The sequence below is a fragment of the Phycodurus eques genome, chromosome 14, assembly GCF_024500275.1.
Source record: "Phycodurus eques isolate BA_2022a chromosome 14, UOR_Pequ_1.1, whole genome shotgun sequence".
Classification (NCBI taxonomy): domain Eukaryota; kingdom Metazoa; phylum Chordata; class Actinopteri; order Syngnathiformes; family Syngnathidae; genus Phycodurus; species Phycodurus eques.
In genome coordinates this window covers 22138793-22160971 of record NC_084538.1, presented here as the reverse complement: position 1 = coordinate 22160971, position 22179 = coordinate 22138793, and the positions used below count along the sequence as shown (strand labels likewise).

The 22179-nt window shown below is 38.8% G+C and overlaps 1 protein-coding gene across 5 annotated transcripts in view; it reads left to right on the top strand.

The window, feature by feature from the left end:
• The window catches only part of nrxn3a (neurexin 3a), a 199470-nt gene that overhangs the window by 130854 nt on the left and 46437 nt on the right, over positions 1 to 22179 (top strand). For 3 of the 5 annotated variants that reach the window (XR_009769756.1, XM_061695534.1, XM_061695535.1), the window contains 9 exons: positions 2654 to 2947; positions 3345 to 3492; positions 4637 to 5020; positions 10274 to 10477; positions 12541 to 12567; positions 14586 to 14705; positions 14963 to 15083; positions 17396 to 17656; positions 21440 to 21630. Coding sequence is in view for 4 of the 5 variants with exons in the window: in XM_061695534.1 (XP_061551518.1) it covers positions 2654 to 2947; positions 3345 to 3492; positions 4637 to 5020; positions 10274 to 10477; positions 12541 to 12567; positions 14586 to 14705; positions 14963 to 15083; positions 17396 to 17656; positions 21440 to 21630 (1750 nt within the window). In the remaining variant the exon portion in view is untranslated. The remainder of the gene's footprint in view (positions 1 to 2653; positions 2948 to 3344; positions 3493 to 4636; positions 5021 to 10273; positions 10478 to 12540; positions 12568 to 14585; positions 14706 to 14962; positions 15084 to 17395; positions 17657 to 21439; positions 21631 to 22179) is intronic. The other 2 variants (XM_061695536.1, XM_061695537.1) reach the window with 2 other exon arrangements.

Genomic DNA, 22179 nt, shown 5'->3' with positions numbered 1-22179 from the left:
ACCAATCTTGATTACCACATCAAAAGATATTTATTTCCACATCAAAAGTCATACAGTGCACACAGTTCCAACTCAAATACAAATTTACAATACGCGCTACTACCGTGCATTAAAAGGTACATAGCCAGTTATAACTTTTTAAGGGATCCACAGTGGAACCTTCAAGGTCAAACATTTCCTTTCACACTCAAATATGAAAATCTAATTTTATATTTTTTGTGTTGCACACCACAGAACCAGCTCACAGACATGCAGGCATACAAGAAGCAAAGTAAAAGCGGCGCGCAAACAATGCTGCACCACTTGAGGGGGGTATTGTTAGTGCCTTGCTCAAGGGCACCTCGACAGTGGCCAGGAAGCAGACCAGCATCTTTTCAACAACTACTTGCTATTTTTACATATGTCCACAGACATATGAACCAACAGATGACCTGAAAGTATTTATTCACTTTTTTATATGCATGTTTGTACTAGATTCAATTGCACTAAATAGTAGATCTATGTATTACATTTGTAGTAATGTTAAACTGTGAAACAAAAACATCTTGCAGAAATGATGATGACTGTATTATAGACTATTTTAGCCATTGTTGTCACACATGGTTTTCCTGAGGTTGAGTGTTGAAACTGTCAGTCTTATTTAGGTCTTGATTTTAAAATCCGTACAGAGTGCTGCAGCTGTTCAAATGGCCCAAAGTAATTATGTTCAATCTGAGCAGCAGAAAGCATGGCTGAGGTTTGCGGCTGTTGGAGGGACAGAATGTTGATGGATGAGAGGAGAGAGTTGAGAGTGGAAGAATGAAACAAAAAGCGAAATAATGACTACAAACACAGGCAAGAAATGAGAAAACTACAATTTCCTATCCAGTTCGCAGGCACCGCAAGGGATGACTTAATTTACTGTTAAATCTGATGGTGGATTATTGATAATCTCAGCCCCTCACTCTACCCACTCAAACAGAACCCTGGGCAAAAAATAAATAAATATATATATATATATATATGAGTGAATGTTTTTTTTTTTGTATGCCTGTGACCAAAATATATCCAGACAGGAGTTACTCTGTCCAGAGAATTAGAGGTGAAAAAAAGACTTTAATTTTCCACTTGAGTAGATTTCAATTTGCACACACACCCCTTTCCATGACTCCATCCTCCCATTGTTATTGACAGCATTTAGAACTGCTGTGATAAAAGATTGGCCAATTAATGTTTTCATTCTTTTGTTTTCCTTCATTGGATGGACAATTTCTCTTACATGAGAATATCCCAGTCTTACGTTTGAGATTGATATGAATTTTATCTCGATATGAATGTTGAACAAATGGCTATTTTTTTTTTTTTCCTTTGTGGTTCATTCTGTGTTGTAGACAGAGAAAATGGATGTGATGTCCTACGCAGTGTTGTACAAAAATCGTTGGACACCAAGAGCCCTTTTATTACATAACGCTTAATCACAACAGTCATTTTGATAATGAAAACAAAAGATAGAACAAATGTGATTGTTCCGATTCAGTCAAATAATCAGGGAACTTTCATTTCAAGTAGAATAGTAAACAGTATATATGCAATTATCTACAGCTGTCTTCACATGATTTTGTTGATTTGTATATCTATTTATTTGCAGTTTGGGCACATGCACACATACACCTCAAGTGGTGCTCAAGCATCTGCCCTTTTTCCCTGGATGAAAAAAGTTCCCTTTTTAGCTGCAGCCTTTTGTTCTTCATTCATCAATGTTAAAAAACAATAAATAAAAATTACCCTCTCTGTCATCATTTCTAACCAAAGTGTTTTGAGATTTGAGTGGCATTTTTTTTGTGTCCTTGGGAGAATTGTACGTTAATTTATTTGTGGTTAATCAGAGGCACTTTAAATGGTGGCAGGTGTGTGCTGACCCCCATTTAACATGATTTTAATTGTGATTGCTAAATTACGAACATAGCAAAATCCCCATTTATAAGAGGATGTGTGCACTTTTGCAACCACAATATCACATTGTTATTTTTACTTCCCATCTCTAAATGTTCTTTTTCAATGGAGTTTTAAAGGTTATAGGTTAACTAATAGTGGATATATATTTTTTAATGAGTTACCTTGGTCTCATTTTAGTGTGTCACAAAAACCTGTTTGTTAATAGTGGCATTATTGGCCGTGTTAACAGAAATAAATACATCAGTTAAATATATACTAGTTTTTTTGTTTTCTTTCCCTAATTATTGATTTTGGTGATTGGCGACCTTTTTTGGCTTAGGCACCTACCCCAAAAATGTCTGTGCATGTGCCTGGTGAGGTTTGCATTTTATTGGTACAGGACTTACATTTGAGTCGCTAATTGTGTAGTGCCACATTTGTGTGACTGGTGCAGGCAACTAGGGTTGAGTTCCCAGTGGCAACGTAATTGTGACAGTGAATGGTTGTCATACAGGTATGTGCCCCGTGACTGACTGAGTGGTGACCAGTCCAGGATGTAGTCTGTCTTTTGCCCACAATCAGCTAACTCCCTGGAGTTAGGATAAGCGGTATAGAAAAAAGGTTCCATGTCTGTGGATATCCAAGCGTTATCCAAATACAGTATATTTTAGTCAAAAATGACAAGAAAGGAAATCTTGAACAAAACTGACATTGTACATTTTTCTTCTTTCTTAAACAGGTGGTGTACAAGAACAATGACATCCGCCTTGAGTTGTCTCGACTTGCTCGGATCGTTGACCCCAAGATGAAGATTCAGGGCGAGGTGTCCTACAAGTGTGAAAATGTGGCCACGCTGGACCCCATTTCTTTTGAGACTCCAGAGGCCTATATCAGCTTACCCAAGTGGAATACCAAGCGGATGGGATCCATCTCTTTTGATTTTCGCACTACAGAGCCTAATGGCCTCATCCTCTTCACCCATGGCAAACCACAAGAGCGCAAAGATGCAGCCCGTAGCCAGAAGAACACAAAGGTCAGGCCTTCTGTATAACTAAGGTTGGACGGGAGGCAATGCTTTAATTATGTGCTCAAGATCATTTCAAAGGTGCTCGATGGGGGTCAAGGTCAGGGCTCTGCACCAAAGGCTTCCAACAATGCCTTCAAAGACCATTTGCTTGTGCACTGGTGCACAGTTGTACTGGAATAGAAGAGGGCCTTGCCCAAACTGTTCCCACAGAGAAATATAGCGTTTGCAAGATTTGTTATTTGCGTCTGTAATCTTATTTGCACCTGCTACCTGTATTCTAACACAGTGTTGGAGAAAGCCATAGCCGGAATAATTTAAACGTTACGTTACTAAAAGGAAGACCTAGTTTGATTTCGATAAAGATGTCTGTTGATGTCATTTGAAAAAATGTAATTTTTTCCAGGTGGATTTCTTTGCTGTTGAGCTGCTGGATGGAAGTTTGTACCTGCTGTTGGACATGGGCTCAGGGACAATAAAGGTGAAGGCCACTCAAACAAAGGTCAATGACGGCGCCTGGTATCATGTGGACATCCAGAGAGATGGCCGCTCAGGTCAGTTCTGTCAACAAAGTTGGTAAATTATTGTTTTGCACATGGCATTAAATACAACTAAATGTAATTTAACTAAAATGTATGTTGTATGCATTGTCATGTGTCATGTTTTGTCTAAGTGGTGTTATGGTACAATTTTGGGTGCAGATTTAGTGCCGCATCAGATTGGGTAACCACTCCAGAACAACTCAGACAGTTTTACAGTATTGGCACACCTGAAAAACTGTCCTGACAATGGCCAGACGGCCCATACTTCCAGGGTTCAAATAATTCCATCATAATTGTTTTGTATTAACTAGATATATTCATTAATTTGAACTGTTGTACAAGTTAAAAAATAAGTTAACCACTGATTGATGAATGATGAATAAGTATTATGTCGGTGAATTTTAATGCATCTTACCTTATAACGTTCTGGTCACGTAAGGCAAAGAAGATGTTAATCACTGTAAAACATAAAAACAATAAAATATTCTGCCTTTGGTACAGTTACTAGTCAAAGAGCTACTTACTAATCATAAGTGGAGTGGCAACTACACATGACACTAGCGCACAAAAGTGAATTAAGGCTCTGTTACAGATGTCCCAATGCAACAAAAGACAAGTCAAACATCCCAGTATAAAACACACATACACATAAAAATGTTTTGATTTGTTCTGCAATTAATAAGGGATGCCATTATAAACAATTTTTGGATAAAAACAAAACAAGTTGGCAGGTAAAAAGTGCATTATGGCCAGTGAGGTGTTCTTGTTGATTTAGAGTGATTACTGAATTTGGAAACAAACTATCTCTTAACGGCGGCACGGTGGGTGACTGGTTAGAGCGTCAGCCTCACAGTTCTGAGGACCCGGGTTCAATCCCTGGCCCCGCCTGTGTAGAGTTTGCATGTTCTCCCCGTGCCTGCGTGGGTTTTCTCCAGGCACTCCGGTTTCCTCCCACATCCCAAAAACATGCATTAATTGGAGACTCTAAACTGCCTGTAGGTGTGACTGTGAGTGTGAATGGTTGTTTTGTTTCTATGTGCCCTGCAATTGGCTGGCAACCAGTTCAGGGTGTACCCCACCTCCTGAAAATGGATGGATGGATGGACTATCTCTTAACGTGACCCTAATTCCGATGTCTACTCCATACCAATTACAGGCACCATCTCTGTAAACAGCAGAAGGACACCATTCACAGCAAGTGGTGAGAGTGAAATCCTAGACCTGGAAGGCGATATGTACTTGGGGGGTCTTCCCACTGATCGCACGAACCTAATTTTGCCGACTGAGCTCTGGACAGCAATGCTTAACTATGGCTACGTAGGCTGCATCCGTGATCTCTTCATTGATGGTCGAAGCAAAGACATCCGTCAGATTGCTGAAGCACAAAATGGTGCCGGGATTAAGCCCTCCTGCAACAAGCAACCTGGCAAACAGTGTGAGAGTTACCCCTGCAAGAACCGAGGTGCCTGCAAAGAAGGCTGGAATCGATTTATCTGTGACTGCACCGGCACTGGTTATTGGTCCCGCACTTGTGAGAGAGGTAAATATTTGTGATGAGTGTCTGAGTGCTTTCATCTCTTTTACAATGCATTATAAATACAAAACTAAAAGGGAACGTGAGTACAGTGTAAGGAATTACACAAAATACACCAAATTTTCGCATGCTTCTTGTGCTGGGCATTTGAAAAATATCGACAGTTGTCTGTTCTTCTACTAGGCCTGGTACACGCATCAGGATTATTATTATTATTTTTTTTTATCAGTTACTGAACCCACACATAAAGATAAAGGAAAAAAATGGCATTTAACAGTTTGGGTCATATTTTTTTGTGGTGTGTTCTGATAATCTTAACACAGAACACCACACACATTAGGATTCTGTTCCACTGCTGATTTAGTTCTCTTCAAGTTCTCAGAAGCAGAGATCTCGCGTGATCACGTGATCTTGCAAAAACAAAGACTGTCAGACACGTACAGTAGTTAAGAGCCGTTTCAGACCCTATTATCAGGACATATCTTAACACATCACAGATCCAAAGTCATTTTTTGGGGGGATAATCTTATAAAACGGCGGCACGGTGGACGACTGGTGAGAGCGTCTGCCTCACAGTTCTGAGGACCAGGGTTCTATCGCCGGCCCCGCCTGTGTGGAGTTTGCATGTTCTCCCCATGCCTGCGTGGGTTTTCTCCAGGCACTCCGGTTTCTTCCCACATCCCAAAAACATGCATGGTAGGTTAATTGAAGAATCTAAATTGCTAAATGTTTGCACGAATGGCTGTTTGTTTATGTGTGGCCTGCGATAGGCTGGCAACCAGTTCAGGGTGTACCCCGCCTACTGCCTGATGGTAGCTGGGATAGGCTCCAGCACTCCCGCGACCCTTGTGAGGATAAGCGGCTCAGAAAAGGGATGGGTGGAATCTTATAAAACAAGATAGTCTGGCGTTTGACATGCTTGGTCAGGAAGGGGGGGAAAAAAAGAGACAAAAACAGCCAGATTGTCCTTATGTGCGCCTGAGTAAATACTCATTCTGAAGGACACGACACAATGTTTGTGCAGTGTTTACTACTGCCCTTATGTGGTTCACCTCTCTTGCTTAGTTAAAAGTAGCGTATGCAGTGTTCAAACTGCGAGCAAGATTTGAATGTAGCCTCGCTTCAGTCCACACCCCAGCCCCGCCCCCTCGCGTCTCTGCCCAAAGAAACGAGCTCCAGCTCACAATGGTACCGTGCACGGCAGCTACATTGCTAGCATGGCTTAAGAACTTGAACAAACACAAAATATTACCGATTTGATATTGTATTTTATGCAATGTACTATCACTTAAAAATATAAGAGAGGTGGATCAACTTACCTGACAAACTGTGAGAACGCTTGGTTTTTCCAAGCCCAGAAATGTGCTGCCATCCATGTATAGCACACCACAGTTACACTGTATATGTTTACACTTGATTTGTGTTGAGATCTCTCCAATTCGGCCAACAAACTATAATAGTCTCTATTGCAAGAGGCTACTGTCTGTCCCAGTGAGATAGTGTGTGCGGCGGTGGCCCGCGGCCAAATGATTGACACACTATGTAGTCACACCTCCGTTCGCTACAGTCTCATATTGGCTATTCTTGTTGTGCCGTGACCAGTTGTAAAATAATAATTAAAATTAAATTAAAGGCAGAAATTGGGGCTAGAGATGAATGATTTTTCAAAAGATACATTTTAATAACATTCCATTGTCGGGTCATCGAGACAGTTTTAACAGACATGACAAAATGTTTTGGAAAATCTACTTTCAAATGTCATTGTGATAATTTCATGATTGTTAAATCTTTTAAACACACTTACAAAACCAATTCCAGTGAAGTTGGGACGTTGTGTTAAACATCAATAAAAACAGCATACAATGATTTGCAAATCATGTTCAATCTATATTTAATTGAATACACTACAAACACAAGATATTTAATGTTCAAACTGATAAACTTTATTTATTTTTTTAGCAAATAATTATTAACTTCAAATTTTATGGCTGCAACGCATTCCAAAAAAGCTGGGACAAATTATGTAAAAATAAACAAATAAATACTTTAAATTGTTTAAATTCTGGGCCCTGAATTTATAATCTATGAAAGTTTAACTTTTTGAATGGAATTCTGGTAATAAATAAACTTTTCCATGATATTCAAATTTTTTGAAAAGGGTCTGTATACTCTAATTATCTTCGCTGTCAGGCAGAATCCCTCGACCTCTAATATTGTCAGGAAAAACAAACAAACAAACAAAACCACCATCTTGCCTGAGTTTTCAAACACCGCTTCTTTAAGATGCTATGATACAGTACCTTATATTGCTATCATATACCGTTATACAACAACACAAATCAACACAACAGCCTCCCAAAATTGTGTTCAGTCACTAATTTAATGTGCTGAAAAAATTGCTCATTCATAATGGTGGTTGGTGTCATTGCCCATCAATGTCCGCCACAGTCACGCGACACATCATCTTTCCAGACTGTTTTTTTCAAGGTGAGTAATCCAGTAAATACAATGAGCTGACTTAAACCAGTGTATATAGGCGGAAATGAATCTGCCTGCACTCAACTGGTGCAGCTGGCTTCCTTCTGCAGTGAAGCATTACAGCGATCCATGTTAACAAAAAAAAAAAAAAAAGCCTACTCAAATCAATCTAACCTCACTATTTTCACTTGTTATTGTCTAAAACAAACATACAGGCTTTCAATATAGGCAAAAATCACACTGCAGAACATGTACTAGTTTAATAAGGAAATGTGGTCGTCGTCCCTCGCTGACGTCGGCGGGTTCACACAGGTTTCGACTTAAACGTGGGCGTGCCAGATTCTGGCTGACAATCAAATATGTCATCATCAAATGAGGCTAAAATGACTACTGAGTCTATTTTGGGGGGATTTTCTTAAGTGCAATTGTTCAAAGCATTAGAGTGGTCCTTTAGCAACCAATCCATTTCCACAATTTTTTGCCCGCATTGGTTCTCACACTGTACACCTTGTATAAAACCCAAAACAGCTAGGTATAATTGTATACAACTGACAGAATCAGTGATGACTGTTATAGAGGTAGTCATAAAGTACTGTGTAAGTAATTGAGCTAATTCTATAACAGGTTGTAGGGAGACAGTTCAGACTCCCCTGTCTTGTCTTTCTTCATCATACACAGCTGCGCCGTACTGCTGACCAATTTTCTTTCAAGGTGTCCATGGAATTGATTTAAAAAAAAAAAAAAAGGTCAGAGTTGAAAACTAATTAACTTCCCTCAGAGTCATGAATTGTTCCAGTTTTTTTTTTTTTTTGCATACCAAATAATAGCTGCACCATCATATCACATCTTAAATCTTAATTTTTTTTTCTTTCTTTCTTTATCATGCGGCCTGTAATTAACTTCCCCGAGAATCTCATTTTTACTCGTTAAAAAGACAAAAATACGTGGGTCCATTTGATATAGGTTGTGCATACCCTCCCTTTGTATGAAATTTTGTAATATGATTATTATTTTTTTTTCTGCCATTGTAGTCACGGTGTATGACTGGTAAGCACATCTGCCTCACAGTTCTGAGGACTGGGGTTCAAAATTGTGTGGCGTTTTGCATGTTCTCCCCGTGCCTGATTGCCCTGATTGACTGGCGACCAGTTCAGGGTGTACCCCGCCTGTCGCCCAGAAGTAGCTGGGATAGGCTCCAGCACGCCCTCGCCTAGTGAGGATCAGCGGAACGGAAGATGTATGTAGATTGTCATGCATTTTGATGCATTACATTAGTCAATATTAAAAACGTGTAATTATCAGAAATGTCATACCGCAGTACGATGCAGTGTAGTTTTACACCACTTCAAACTACAACAACAAAAATAGCATAAGATTGAATTAATGCATACCTAATTGACAGTCTGTGTTTTACAAACTGAGCATTATTGGCTTTATAAATAATTGTTCATTTTCCTCTTGTACCAGATCTGAGCTTGTGTGGGTGTCCCTATTATTTCTCCAACTTAGTGCAAATTAATTTCAAGTTTTGTGCATTATGTTATGTATGATACATTTACTGAAAGGAAATAATGTGAAGGGGAAACATAATGGTCTGAAGCAGGCATGAAAAGAAAACAATGGAAACATTTTCTAGTGGAGCTCGTGAGCTTAGCTTCTCTACATACTGTCATTGGACAGCAACCGACCTCTATATAATGTCCAGTCCAAGTACTTCATTTTAAACCAACTAGCAGTAATACTGTTTGGCCACCAGAGTGCACTGTGACTTCACACGTGTCATCAGAGCAATACCTTGAGTTGCCCGAAAGCAACAGACAGCAGCAATCGCTCATCAGTAAGGAGCACCTTTTCCTGTGAAGGGCGTTATGTAAGTTAATTTAGCCTCACCAGTGCTGACTTTCAGCGACCTGCCCTGAAATGTTCTGTAGTAAAACATGCCGGTTTAGGGTTTTTACATAGTTTTAATATCATCAAACAAATGTAAATATAAAATATAACCCAACTATACATGAATTGCAGTTTTGAAGTGATGAAGGTCGTTTTATTTAAGTGTGGGGGAAAAAAACTATTTAAAGCTGGCCCTGTGTGGAAAAAGTCATGGCTCCCCTCAACAACCTGTGATTAAACACAGGAAATTCATGATTTTCCAGGGGAGGGGGGGTGTGGGGGGCAATTGCCTTTCCACACATGACTAGGTAGTTATTTATTTATTTTTTGGCGTGTTAGTTTTTTTTTTTTTTTTTTTTTTACAGTTTATTTCCTTGTAATTATAAAATCACTATTTAAAAAAACGAATTTTATGTTTCCTTGGGTTATCCTTGACTAATATTTACATTTGTTTGATGATCTTAAAATACTACAGTGGGGAAATTATGCAAAGCAACAAGAATTTAAGAAGGGGGCAAATTCTTTTTTTACAGCACTCTAGACAAGCAACCAGTGACACTCATGGACAATTTAGAATCTTCAATTAACATAACATGCATGTTTTGGGAATGGAGGAGGAAGCATGAGTGCCTGGAGAAAACCCACATAAGCAAATTAAGCTGATAAAGATGAAAAGCTAAATCACAAATATATTTGCATATGTTTGTGATTTAGTAAGATGGTTGTTTTGAGTAAATTGGTTGTTTTGAGTAAATTCTTGCAGGTGAATACAAGAATAACCTAATAGTCAATCAATCAACAAATGAGAAAAAGTGTCACGAGTGAATACTGCTAACTTTGTCTCTACCTGAAAAATAACATTTTGCACACATCTGTCAACCTCTCTTTCAGAGGCTTCGATCCTTTCCTATGATGGGAGCATGTATATGAAAGTTGTGATGCCAACCGTCATGCACACTGAAGCAGAGGATGTCTCCCTACGTTTTCGCTCGCAGAGGGCTTATGGTATCCTAATGGCCACCACTTCCCGAGACTCAGCCGACACGCTCAGGCTCGAATTGGATGGAGGCCGCGTCAAACTCACGGTCAATCTAGGTATCGTAGGCACCCCTCTTCATCTGTGTCCACACCACCACTCTCTTCATGAGATGGTTTGCCATTGAGTGCCAATATCTCTTTGCACCGTTTCAACCGTTTTTGTACGGCTTCTCATCAGATACCATACTTGAATCCCTTTAAGGTTCATATTAGCTTCAATCAGAGCAGCATTATTCAATTTGCATGAGTGTCAATGCAGTTCATGCAAAATGAAAACTATCAAAGGTTTTCGTGAGTACAACTACAGTGGAACCTCAAGGGCCGACCACAATCCATTCCGAGCCACTGGTCGACCCATAATTTCTTCATATGTCAAACAAAAAGGTTCAGTAGTAATGATGCATGTGCAGCTCACACGTCTCAACAAATTGTTTACTGTGATATAAGCATAACAATAAAATAGCAAAACATGAAAATAAAACATTTATCTTTAAGAACAAGTAATGACACCGGAATCTTACTATTCTGAATTTGAGTCAGCTTACTTCCATGCAACTTGGTGCATATTCGGCTTTTTTCTTTTTTTTTTTTCTTACGTTCTTCTGACTAAACTGACGTCTCATGAGGTACACGAAGGTGCTGCGTGATATGTGGACGTCTCACATGACATCACGAGGCACATTATTTTCAGAAAATGTTGGGCAAATGTTATGTTCTCAAAATTTTGAGGTTCTACTGTACATCTAAAGATGTTTTAGGCTACACTATCACAACATTTCATTCCAGTTCAATGTCTGGAAAACACAAGCCACTGTAATACCCATAATCTTCTTTAAAGATCTTTTCAGGAAGTCACAGCACTAAGAGGACAAAAACACATTTCCAGATGATTGTGATGAGGCACCTGCTTTAAAGTCTAATTTCCAAATTCCTAGAAAAGAAATGTGCTGAGACTTTCTAAGAGGTGACTTCCATAAAGTTATGTCCACTAACCCTCAGGATACCAAAACTTTTATTTGCCTTCACATTATTCTGTCGTGTAGTAAATCTTCTCTTTCACCTTCCTGGAGTGATTTGTGTCATCTGCTGACTATGGTGTGTGGAAGTTTTGGTTTTATATGTAGCTGTCAACACCATTTTCCATTATGCTTTGTCAAAAGATGGTATTCACCCCTTCAAAGGCCTTAAGCCTGCGGCCCGTCAGGCGAACAGCCCGACAACAGAGCCCAGCAAAACCTACAGCTGGCTGTGACCCCAAGCCTTTTCCTTTGGTCAAACAACTCAAATTGCAGGATCCACACAATGACTAATAAAAATCCTATGTTGTACCATCATGCAATCATAGCAGATGTTGAGTTCTCTGTCAAGACACATTTATACATATACAACTATTATTTTTCGATGCCTAGTAAAGTTTCATACAGACAAACACACATGCACACACCCATCACACACACACACACACAGTATATTTATGTACCGGTATATATAAGTATATTATAGAATGGCAGATATGATGGCCAGGGTCCTGTGCCTCTGCATGGTGCTGGTGCTGACTGGATCGTGGCTGTTTGCTCCCACTTTTCTGTTGCGGTTGACGGCACATGAAACTATCAGCCACATGGTGACCAACCCTTAATAACCTGACAGCTAAAAAGAAGCTTCAACAGGAAAATTGCCATAACTCTCAATTTCAAATTCCTGTTAGTCTATTGACGCACAAATTTAACTCATTATTGAAGTCCAATCCATGTCCGATTTTCTGGGTTGGAAATCGAATGCAGCTGGTACTAAAAGTGGCCATTTTACTGTTAATATTGTCCCTCAATAAGTAACACTTAAACACTGTGGTTAGCAGTAGCAGTCAACAAAAAAATGTCGAGACACACACGCACACACACCCACACACACTCACACACACAGACATCGCATTGCTTTCTCTAAATTATGGCTTTGTCTAAGGAAAAAAATAATGTCTTACATATAACTATGGGAGTAATAAAATGGCCGTCTTTCTCCATGTGTACGTCCCCGGAAGGGTGGAACTTTTGTTTCTGGATGTCTGCAGCTGTAACCTTGAAGGATGCAATTTCATCTGTCATTTATTCTTCCCCATCTAGACTGTATCAGGATAAACTGTAACTCCAGTAAGTTACCACTCAAGTTTCATTTTGCTTTCTATGTTGATGATTTGTTGGTCATGTTGATGCAATGTATGAAAACTGCTTTTTCTTTGTCTTTTGCACCCCCTTCCACTTTCTCTTAAAGGAGATATATTTAGCATTTTTTCACAATTAAAACAGTTTCCAGGTGTCTTAATAGCGTGTTTCTGACTTGCTTTTGTCAAGGATCAAGAACTACAGCATACTTAACTTTATACCCCCTATTAATTTGCCTCACTCAAATTACCCTGTTTTGAGGGGGTGGTCTTGTCTCATTTAAAGCCACTGCTCACCCAACCAACCAAACCCACCCCACCACCCCCACCCCTCTAGCTGAACCGATGCTAAGTACAGCATGACAACTCGGGGCAGAGCGAGAGGTTGGCTACTTCTTGATTGAGAACGGGTCTAAAAAAAGCGAGACCCTCACAAAGACAGGATTGTATTTTCATTCACATTCACAATGATTCGACAAACTGCCACATTTAGTATACAGTAATCCCTCGCTATATCACAGTTCACTTATTGTGGATTCAGTGCATTGCAGATTGTTTTTTTTTTTATAGGTCACTGTATTACAGTTATTCACCTGCACATCTCTGATACATTTAGCTTTATTGGCTGTATGATTTTAACGGAGCAGCAATAATTCACATAAGGTAAATTGGGGTCTTATTCTTAGCAGAAAAGAAACATTATGGAGAGCTTGAGGATACCAAGAATATGACCAGAAATCCACTGTTCCAAACACAAGCCACAGTCAGTTTGATGAAATAAGTTCACAAATACCAACCTTACCAACAATGAATAGCTAATGCACACGCTCATAACAATATCGACTGGAACAAACGCGAGTTTTAGTTCGATTTTTGACTACAGTGGTTTTGTTAAAAATGACAACCAAATGTCAATGTCACCACTATGAATTGTGGATTCCCATAATGCTTTTTGCTGACCACAGTGCCAGGACTGTCAGTGTGAGGAAAGGCGCTAAAACTTAAGGCAGGGACTCGCCTGTTCACACCATGTCTGCATGAGCTGTTGTTCACATCATTCAAGCAAAGCACACTTACCTTTAATAGGCATGTACTTGTGTAGAGTGCAGTATCACATACTGTCAATTAATTGGCTATATGAACCTTATAAATGTATATAATAATATAACATAATCGGGAGCTACTTCCCAGATTTCATTTATTGCTGGGGGTTTCTGGAGAATAACCCCCGCCATAAACAAGCGTTTACGGTATATGTCTCATGCGGTGGAAACATCACGAAACACATATAGCCCCGAGCCCCACGCCCCATGACGCTACATTTCAGCAAAATTAAGAATGAACAGACACATTTTCGGAAATACAGTAGGTGACTTTTTTTTTTTAATTTCACACTTGAGAATCCCAAGAACAAAATATTCATTTCCATAATATGTCCCTTTTAAAGCAGAATGTGGAAGATGAGTTGTGAAAGTTTTTTTTTTTTAAGAGCGTAGTATTTAATATAAATCTTTTCATAACTTTAAATTATGACTTCAGCCTTGGAATGAACTTCTGCATAGTAAAATGTTTGTCAGAGAGGATTTTTTTTGTAGATTAATAAGCACATATATGTACTGTAGTAAGTGCAAAACCATTAGAAAATGTGTTCTAATTTGCAGACTGAACAAGAGCACTTTTGGAAGCTAACCCAGATGAGCAACATTGATAATGTAGACATCCTCATATGTAATAAAGACAGAATTAAAATCTTAGGCCAGTGATTGTGGAAAAGTAGCTACCCTTTAGTTACACTACTGTATGTGAGAGCCATCACTGATCAAGTAAAGGTGCAGGTGTTTCCTGAAATATATTTTGTTTCCAGTGATTGAACCAAACCTTTGTTTCCCAGACAACTAGACTGGAAGCTAGCTTTATAGGCATTTTCGGCCACTTTAGCCGGATTGGTGGGAAACCAAAGGATTGGTTTGGGGTTCAGGATGTCTTTAACTTTGTGATTGTTCTCAGGCAAAGGACCGGAGATGCTGTATGCTGGGCAAAAGCTCAATGATAATGAATGGCATACAGTACGTGTGGTGCGTCGCGGCAAAACCTACAAGCTAATCGTTGATGATGATGTAGCAGAAGGTATTTACCTGCATAAATCCGGGCTCATGCTGTTCTTACCTTGTTAGCCCAAATGTTGCCACCAGTAGTACCGATGCAATTCTGCTTTAAAGCGAACTTGCAGGCATGTAATTAGGAGTGGCAGCTTGCATCCCTCTAATTTTGTTAATTTTCTCCTTAAATCAGCCCTTTTGTGTTAGTGTCAGACAGTGTTCTCTTTTCTTTTTTTGTTTTTGTCTTTCTTTTCAACCCATCCCCTTGGCCCTCCCCATCTTCAGGCCAAATGGTGGGTGACCACACACGTCTGGAGTTCCACAACATTGAAACAGGCGTCATGACAGAGCGCAGATTTGTTTCAAGCATCCCATCCAGCTTCATTGGTCATCTGCAGAGCCTCAGGTATTAAAAGTTATCGGAAATTGTTCCTATTTGTATACAGTTTGTTAATTAGTGGCACCTCTTCGGACTTCCAGAATGGTTGTGTAGCAAAACAAAGCCAACAAAGTGGCTGAAGTAGACTGTGAAGTTGATTCTTCGAAATTTTAAAATGTCAAATTACAGGGAAATAAGATGGAGCTACTGAATTTACAAAACAATGCGCTGTATTTTTGTGGAATGCCCCACTGCAGTTTAGCATAAAATCCTAAACGTTTTGTGCAAGCGCAAGGCTCGCTGTCCGTGTTTACCAATTTGGAAGAACTGGTATGAGCCAAGCTGAGCATAAAGGCACAGCGAGGGTGTATCCTTTGACACGTGCCCAGCGAATGCGACTGGCAGCAGAACGTCAGTCTAAATTTACACATTCTAGAATCATGTCTAAATCTGGCGTAGTGGCCCAAATGGGCTAACGCGATTTTGGTGAATTTGATCGGGGCATGGGGAGACAGATAAACGAGCTCCGCGTACATCTATGGTGGATGTCAGATGTATTGCATTCATAAATATGTGAAATCCATTCTTTACTGTATTATTAATATTATTTCTATTATTATTATCATCATCCCACTGGCCGGCACAGCTATATGGGGGGCACACAAATGATCGGAGGCAGGGATAGATACATGAGGTCTGTGAACATACTTGATGTAATGTTGCCAGCGGTTATCATCCTTATTAAATACAGTATGAGCTGGATACTGTATTTAATTAGGATACCCGCTCATATCAGAATCAGAACATCAGAATCGTATAGTCTGTCGTGACACCGCATAGAGACGTCTCCATGCGAGACGGTGAGTGAGCCACATTTAAAGGGAATGAGAATAGCCGCTTTGATTTGCAGCGAACGAAGTCGGCTGTGTTCACTCCCACAACGGCGCAGACCGCCCCTTTTTTTTAAATACGCCGGCTGTGCACATCTGTGAAATTAGGAAACCCGGTCCAATCCGCCTCCGCTCAGATTTACAACGCCTCCCGCCCTGGATTTATGCTGGTAATGAAAATAGAGCCCGATATGTTCAAGGATAAAGGTCGATGTCAGATTTTGAAAAAAAATAATCCAATAAGAAATTAACATTTTTATTAATTTGATCCAGGATCAAAATGTCATCAAAATTAAATCCTTCTTAATTGTGCAGCCAACGTTAATGGCATGTTTGACTGTCACACAAATAATACACGCACTAACCATTGTGTAACAAAACATAAAAACAAATTGCCTACTCACACTTAATTTTGATGACGCAACAGACAAGTTGCATTCAGGGACGTGAAGAGGAAGAATTACTGAAAATAAATAAACTTCAGGAAGCGTGCTTGGTAGTCATTAAATTCTAAAATGGAGGTATTACCCCTGTACAGTGTTACCAGATCGGAAAACTGAAGTATCGCAACAGAACCTTAAAATTATTGTATTTTCAGGAATTTGGAAGCCCTCCCCTGTGTTCCATGGGTCCCTATTTCAAACAACAGTCTAGTAGTCAATTGTGTCAAAACATATATACTGTATATCCATGCTATGGTCGATAATATGATGTAACTCTATTTAAAAGCTGATTCGACAAGTCTTTAAAGTCATTGCATCATGGTAGTAGGTTTCATTTGATGTAAAAAAGGATTTTAAAAAATTAAAAAATAAACACTTTTGGACAACATACAGTCTTCTACAAAACATTTTTATATTTTTCAGAAACATTAATTTTGAGAGAGAATTTAGAGTTTTCCTTTTAATTTAGACATGCAGATTCACTGCATGCTTTAAATAACTACTGTAATTACTTCACTTTTAAATGAATAAAGCGCAGATTTTTTTAATGACATCCTTTAAGTCAAAATATACCTTAAATATTTGTCACTTTGTTAATCATCCATCCATTCATCCATTTTCTGTATCGCTTATCCTTACTAGGGTTTTGTCAATAATTTCATGTTTAAAAAGGTTCTCAACCAAATATCTTATACAGAACTCATTTCTGGATTTAGCACACAGAGTTTCTGATTGTGCCATATTTTTATGTTCTATTCCTTATTCCAGTGCTCCATTTGAGTACAGCTGCTGACTAATGTAAAGCTGAGTCACTTCACCTAAAGACAATTCAACACAGCTTACTTTTTTTTCATTTTGTTATTACGTGTATCATTGATGCCGACTTAGCTGGTTCTATGATCATCACATTTCTCTTCTTTTCCATCACTTCACATCATTTTTCCATAAAAACATATATTTCAAAAATGCATATATTTTACTAAGTTTCGTTCCTTTCCTTTTTCAGATTCAATGGCATGCTCTACATTGACCTGTGCAAAAATGGTGACATTGATTTTTGCGAGCTTAATGCCCGCTTTGGGATACGTTCCATTATTGCTGACCCAGTCACCTTTAAATCCAAGAGTAGCTATCTAAGCCTGGCCACCCTACAGGCCTACACGTCCATGCACCTCTTCTTCCAGTTCAAGACCACCTCCCCCGATGGCTTCATCCTATTCAACTCAGGAGATGGCAGTGATTTTATTGCTGTAGAGCTGGTGAAAGGGTATGTCTGAAAATGTTCATTTCCTTCACCGGACACATCTCACAAGATCCAAAACGAGACAAACATCAAAACAATCTACTTTTTTAAGATCATGTTTCTCAGTTTAGATTGACACTGTTCTAGGGGTTTAAAAAGGAACATCTGATGTATAATTGTGGTTGTAGTTCTCCACATTATTCTGACATTTGGAACAAAAAACAACTATCCATATGATGCACAGCAGTTCCACACCAGTGGTATTTATTACAGGCACGTGCAAAGTAGGGGCACTTCTCGGAATGCATACTCAAGGGAGCAGGCAAAAATGTTAAGGGGACATCATGTTACAGCATATATAGAGCGGCTGAAATCAGTACTTAAACAATTCACCATTTTTCTGACTAAATATACTTGCTATTGAACTGAAGATTTCACCAGATGTTGGGAACAACCCAAATAATCCATACATTCAAATAAATAAAGTAGAACAAATAAAATCAGAAATTAAGTTGTGTGTAAAGCTATGAAATGACACAGGGAATTATTAATAATTAGAAGAGTTGTCTAAGACCCAAATGACCACCTGTGGAGAGCTTTAAAAAAGACCTGGAATTTGCAGGTACTGTTGTCACAAGGAAAACAGTGAGTAATGTACTCCGCCGTCATGGCCTGTATGCACGCACACCACGCAAGAGTACATTACTAAAAACATTAAAAAAGCATGTCAAAGCTCATTTACAGTTTGCTGAACAACATTTGGACAAGCCTGTTAAATACTGGGAGAACATAGTCTGGTTGGATGAGAGCATAATTTAACTGTTGGGATGCCATGATGCACACCACGTTTGGAGGAGAAATGACACTGCACATCACCCTAAAAACACAATACCAACAGTCAAGTTCGAAGGTGGGAACATGATGGTGTGAGACTGCTTTTCAGCAAATGGTACTGGTAAACTTCACATTATTGAAAGAAGGATGAATGGGCAAATGTACCGAGACATTCTTGACAAAAATCTGCTGCCATCCAGAGGATGGTGAAAATGAAACGAGGGTGGACATTTCAGGAGGATAATGATCCAAAACATACTGCCAAGGAAACTCTCAACTGGTTTCAAAGAACAAAAATAAAGCTGGTAGAATGGCCCAGCCAATCACCTGACTTGAATCGAACGTCTATGGATAGAACTGAGACTCAAGGAAGAAAAAAGAAGACCACGGGACCTTCAAGATTTGAAGACTGCTTGTGTGGAGGAATGGGCCAAAATCACACCATGCGACTAGTTTCTCCATGCAGGAGGCATCTTGAAGCTGTCATTGCAAACAAAGGCTTTTGTACAAAGTATTAAATAAATACCAGTTGGCGTCTTCAATACTTTTTCCCTTCGTCATTTCACATTATTACACAAAACGTCATTTCTGAGCTTATTTACTCTAGTCTCTTTGTATATATGGATTACTTTGGTTGTTTCCAACATCTGGTGAAATTTTCACGTCAATAGCACTTTTGTAAATATATTTAATGAGAAAAATGGTGATGTGTTAAATACTTGTTTCTGACGCTGTATATGTATATATATATATATATATATATATATATATATATATATATATATATATATATATATATATATAATTTTTTAAAATTTATTTATTTATTATCATTATTTATTCGGCCGCTAACTTAGCGATTGCTACATGGCGTCTTTCACTGCTAAACGTTGTGTAAAACAGTTGAATAATATCCAGGTACTGCCTATTGTTAATAGGGCACTTACATACATACACGTGTACTTGTGTGTCACGGCTCACATGTGATTAAAAAGCACAAAACCGAGCAAATTTATAATCCTGCACACACGCCACACATCTTCCACCAACTGCATCGTAAGCTTCGCTCCTCCAACCACTATGAGGTTACCAACCATGAACAAAACACTCGAAAAACCCTATATAGGGCACTGATGAAAATACTCGCAAATTCAAAATTTGTGTTACTTTCTCTTCCTTACATCAATGTTTTCCTTCAATACAATTCCTCTCTCTTTGTGCATGTACTGTATATGTTTATTTCTGTGGGTGTAGGTGGAAATGGGCAAGCACACATAACTTGGTTTCAATAAGTACAGTTTACAAAACAAATCTTTGTATCGTGACAATAAAAGGAATTCTATTCTATTCTATCAAAACTATGTTGAGCCTGTAACATTCAAGCAGCAAACATAGCACTTCCCGAATGTCGCTCTTATTTTGAAACTCAAAACTTGCAACACTTCCGGCAACAGGTTCACTAATGACCGTCACGTGCAAATCGCGTAAATTAGACAACATACAAATGCATACAAAATTAATAAATGTTACTCAATCAAATCAATCAAATTTCATTTCGAAATGATTTTCCATACAGTGAAATGCAACTCCAGGTGCTTTACAGGTGCTGCCCCTCATCCACAATTGGCAATTTGTTACAATATTAAAGGACAATAAGGACATGTAAATACATTAATTATTTCATGTTAAACTAAAAATTCAAACAACAGTGACAGCCTCATTTGTTGTGGAGAAAAATGAAAAATGAATAAATCTTAAGGTTGGAGCTTTGAATGCGATAGAAATTACAAATTTGTGTATTATGTTTCTCTCCTACTACTTACACTTATTCACAATAACATATTTTCTCTTGTTATTGTTCCTCAAAATCTTAAATATAATTAAAATACAGATGCCAATGCACTTAAAGTACCTCAGTGCTAGAGACAAATGTAAGGAATGACATTTCTCAATTAACTGTCAGACGACTGGATTCGAAAATAAAATGAGACAAAAAATGTTTCTTGGTCAACAAGCCGATAATAATATGATAATAGCCAATAGTCTCTCCTCTGGTGAGGGCAAATTTATTGATGCGAGCCTGGAGAACTTTGGAAACATGTCATAACGGCCAAAACTGTCCATAACAGAGGAGAAGATGACAAAATAGAAGGAAAATGGGAGAAGGAAAAGTCAAGTTGTCGCCTCTTTTGGTTTGTGCCATTAGGTGTCGCAACAGCGAGTTCCTCGCATGATTTGTTTGGCAGTAACGATGCAGTCATGAAATGGAGAAAATGTTTTGATTTTAAATTTTGTGGCATGTTCGCTTATAAATTAGAAGCAATTCTAAAACGATTGCTATTTGCCTTTTTTTGTAAGCTTATGTAAATCGTCATCTAGAATCTCGCCTAGGGGGCCACATTGGCTAGGTCTGGCCCTAAATCATGTTATGGTGACTGTGAATCCCAAGAGGCAGGACCCTGGCCACGGCCCATCACAGCTCCGACTTCAGAGGTCTCCCAAGCACCCCCTCCCCGTTGGGGAGCACTCGACGGCCATCGCACAAGGCGCATAGACTTTGGAGATTATTTTTTTTCCAGATACAAATCTCTAGCGTCTTCCCTTTTTCACACTTAGCACTTGAGTATAAAGAAATTGTATTGCATCCACATTTACTTTTGTTTTTAGAGACCATAAACAAGCCCTTGTTTTAATGACTGTAATGTTAAAATGTGCAAACTAGAATGTTAGTCGGCTACAATAAACCTCACAAAATGTAATGAATGCCAGTAGTGTTGCTTTAAAATGTTATTTAATAAATTATCTGTCCTGGATGTTGAGCATATTTCAATTCAGATCAGTGAGAGTTAGTAAAAAAAAAAAGCTTTTTTTTTTTCTTCTAGGGTTTTTCTGTTAGGTTGTTCATCATCCACATATCAAACAAAACCTCACAGGATGACATTCTTACTCAAATGTAAATCTTCTTGCCTGCAGATATATCCATTATGTTTTTGATTTGGGAAATGGACCTAATCTGATCAAGGGGAAAAGTGAAAGGGCCCTTAATGACAACCAATGGCACAATGTGGCGATCACCCGAGACAACAGCAACACCCATACGTTGAAAGTAGACGCTACAGTGACAAGTCAGAGCATAAATGGGGCCAAGAACTTGGACCTGAAAGGTATGAAAGAGACTGTTATTGTTATTTGCAACGATTTTAATTGAACATTCATGAATCCGCCAGATATTTTGAGTCACAAAATAGTGATAAAATAGTAGGGCTGCCACTATCGAATATTTTTCAAATCAAAATTTCTCTCAATTATTCCATTGATTAATCGCTTAATCGGATAAAAAAAAAGGTATTTTTGCATTAACATTTTTTTGCAAAATGTTACAATTCAGTTACCATTTTGCTCCGTAAAATGTCAGAAAATAGGGAAGTGTCGGTTGTTTTCCAAAGTAAAAGCAGATGTTTGCAAATGTCTTTTTTGATTGAACACAAAGTTAATTAGTCTGCGGCGGAAACAGTGGGATGACTGGTTAGCACATCTGCCTCGCAGTTCTGAAGACCCGGGTTCAAATCCGGCCTCCCTGAGTTGAGTTTGCATGTTCTCCCCGTGCCTGCGTGGGTTTTCTCCGGGTACTATGGTTTCCTCCTACATCCCAAAAACATGCAGGGTAGGTTGATAGAAAACTCTAAATTGCCCGTCGGTGTGAATGTGCGTGC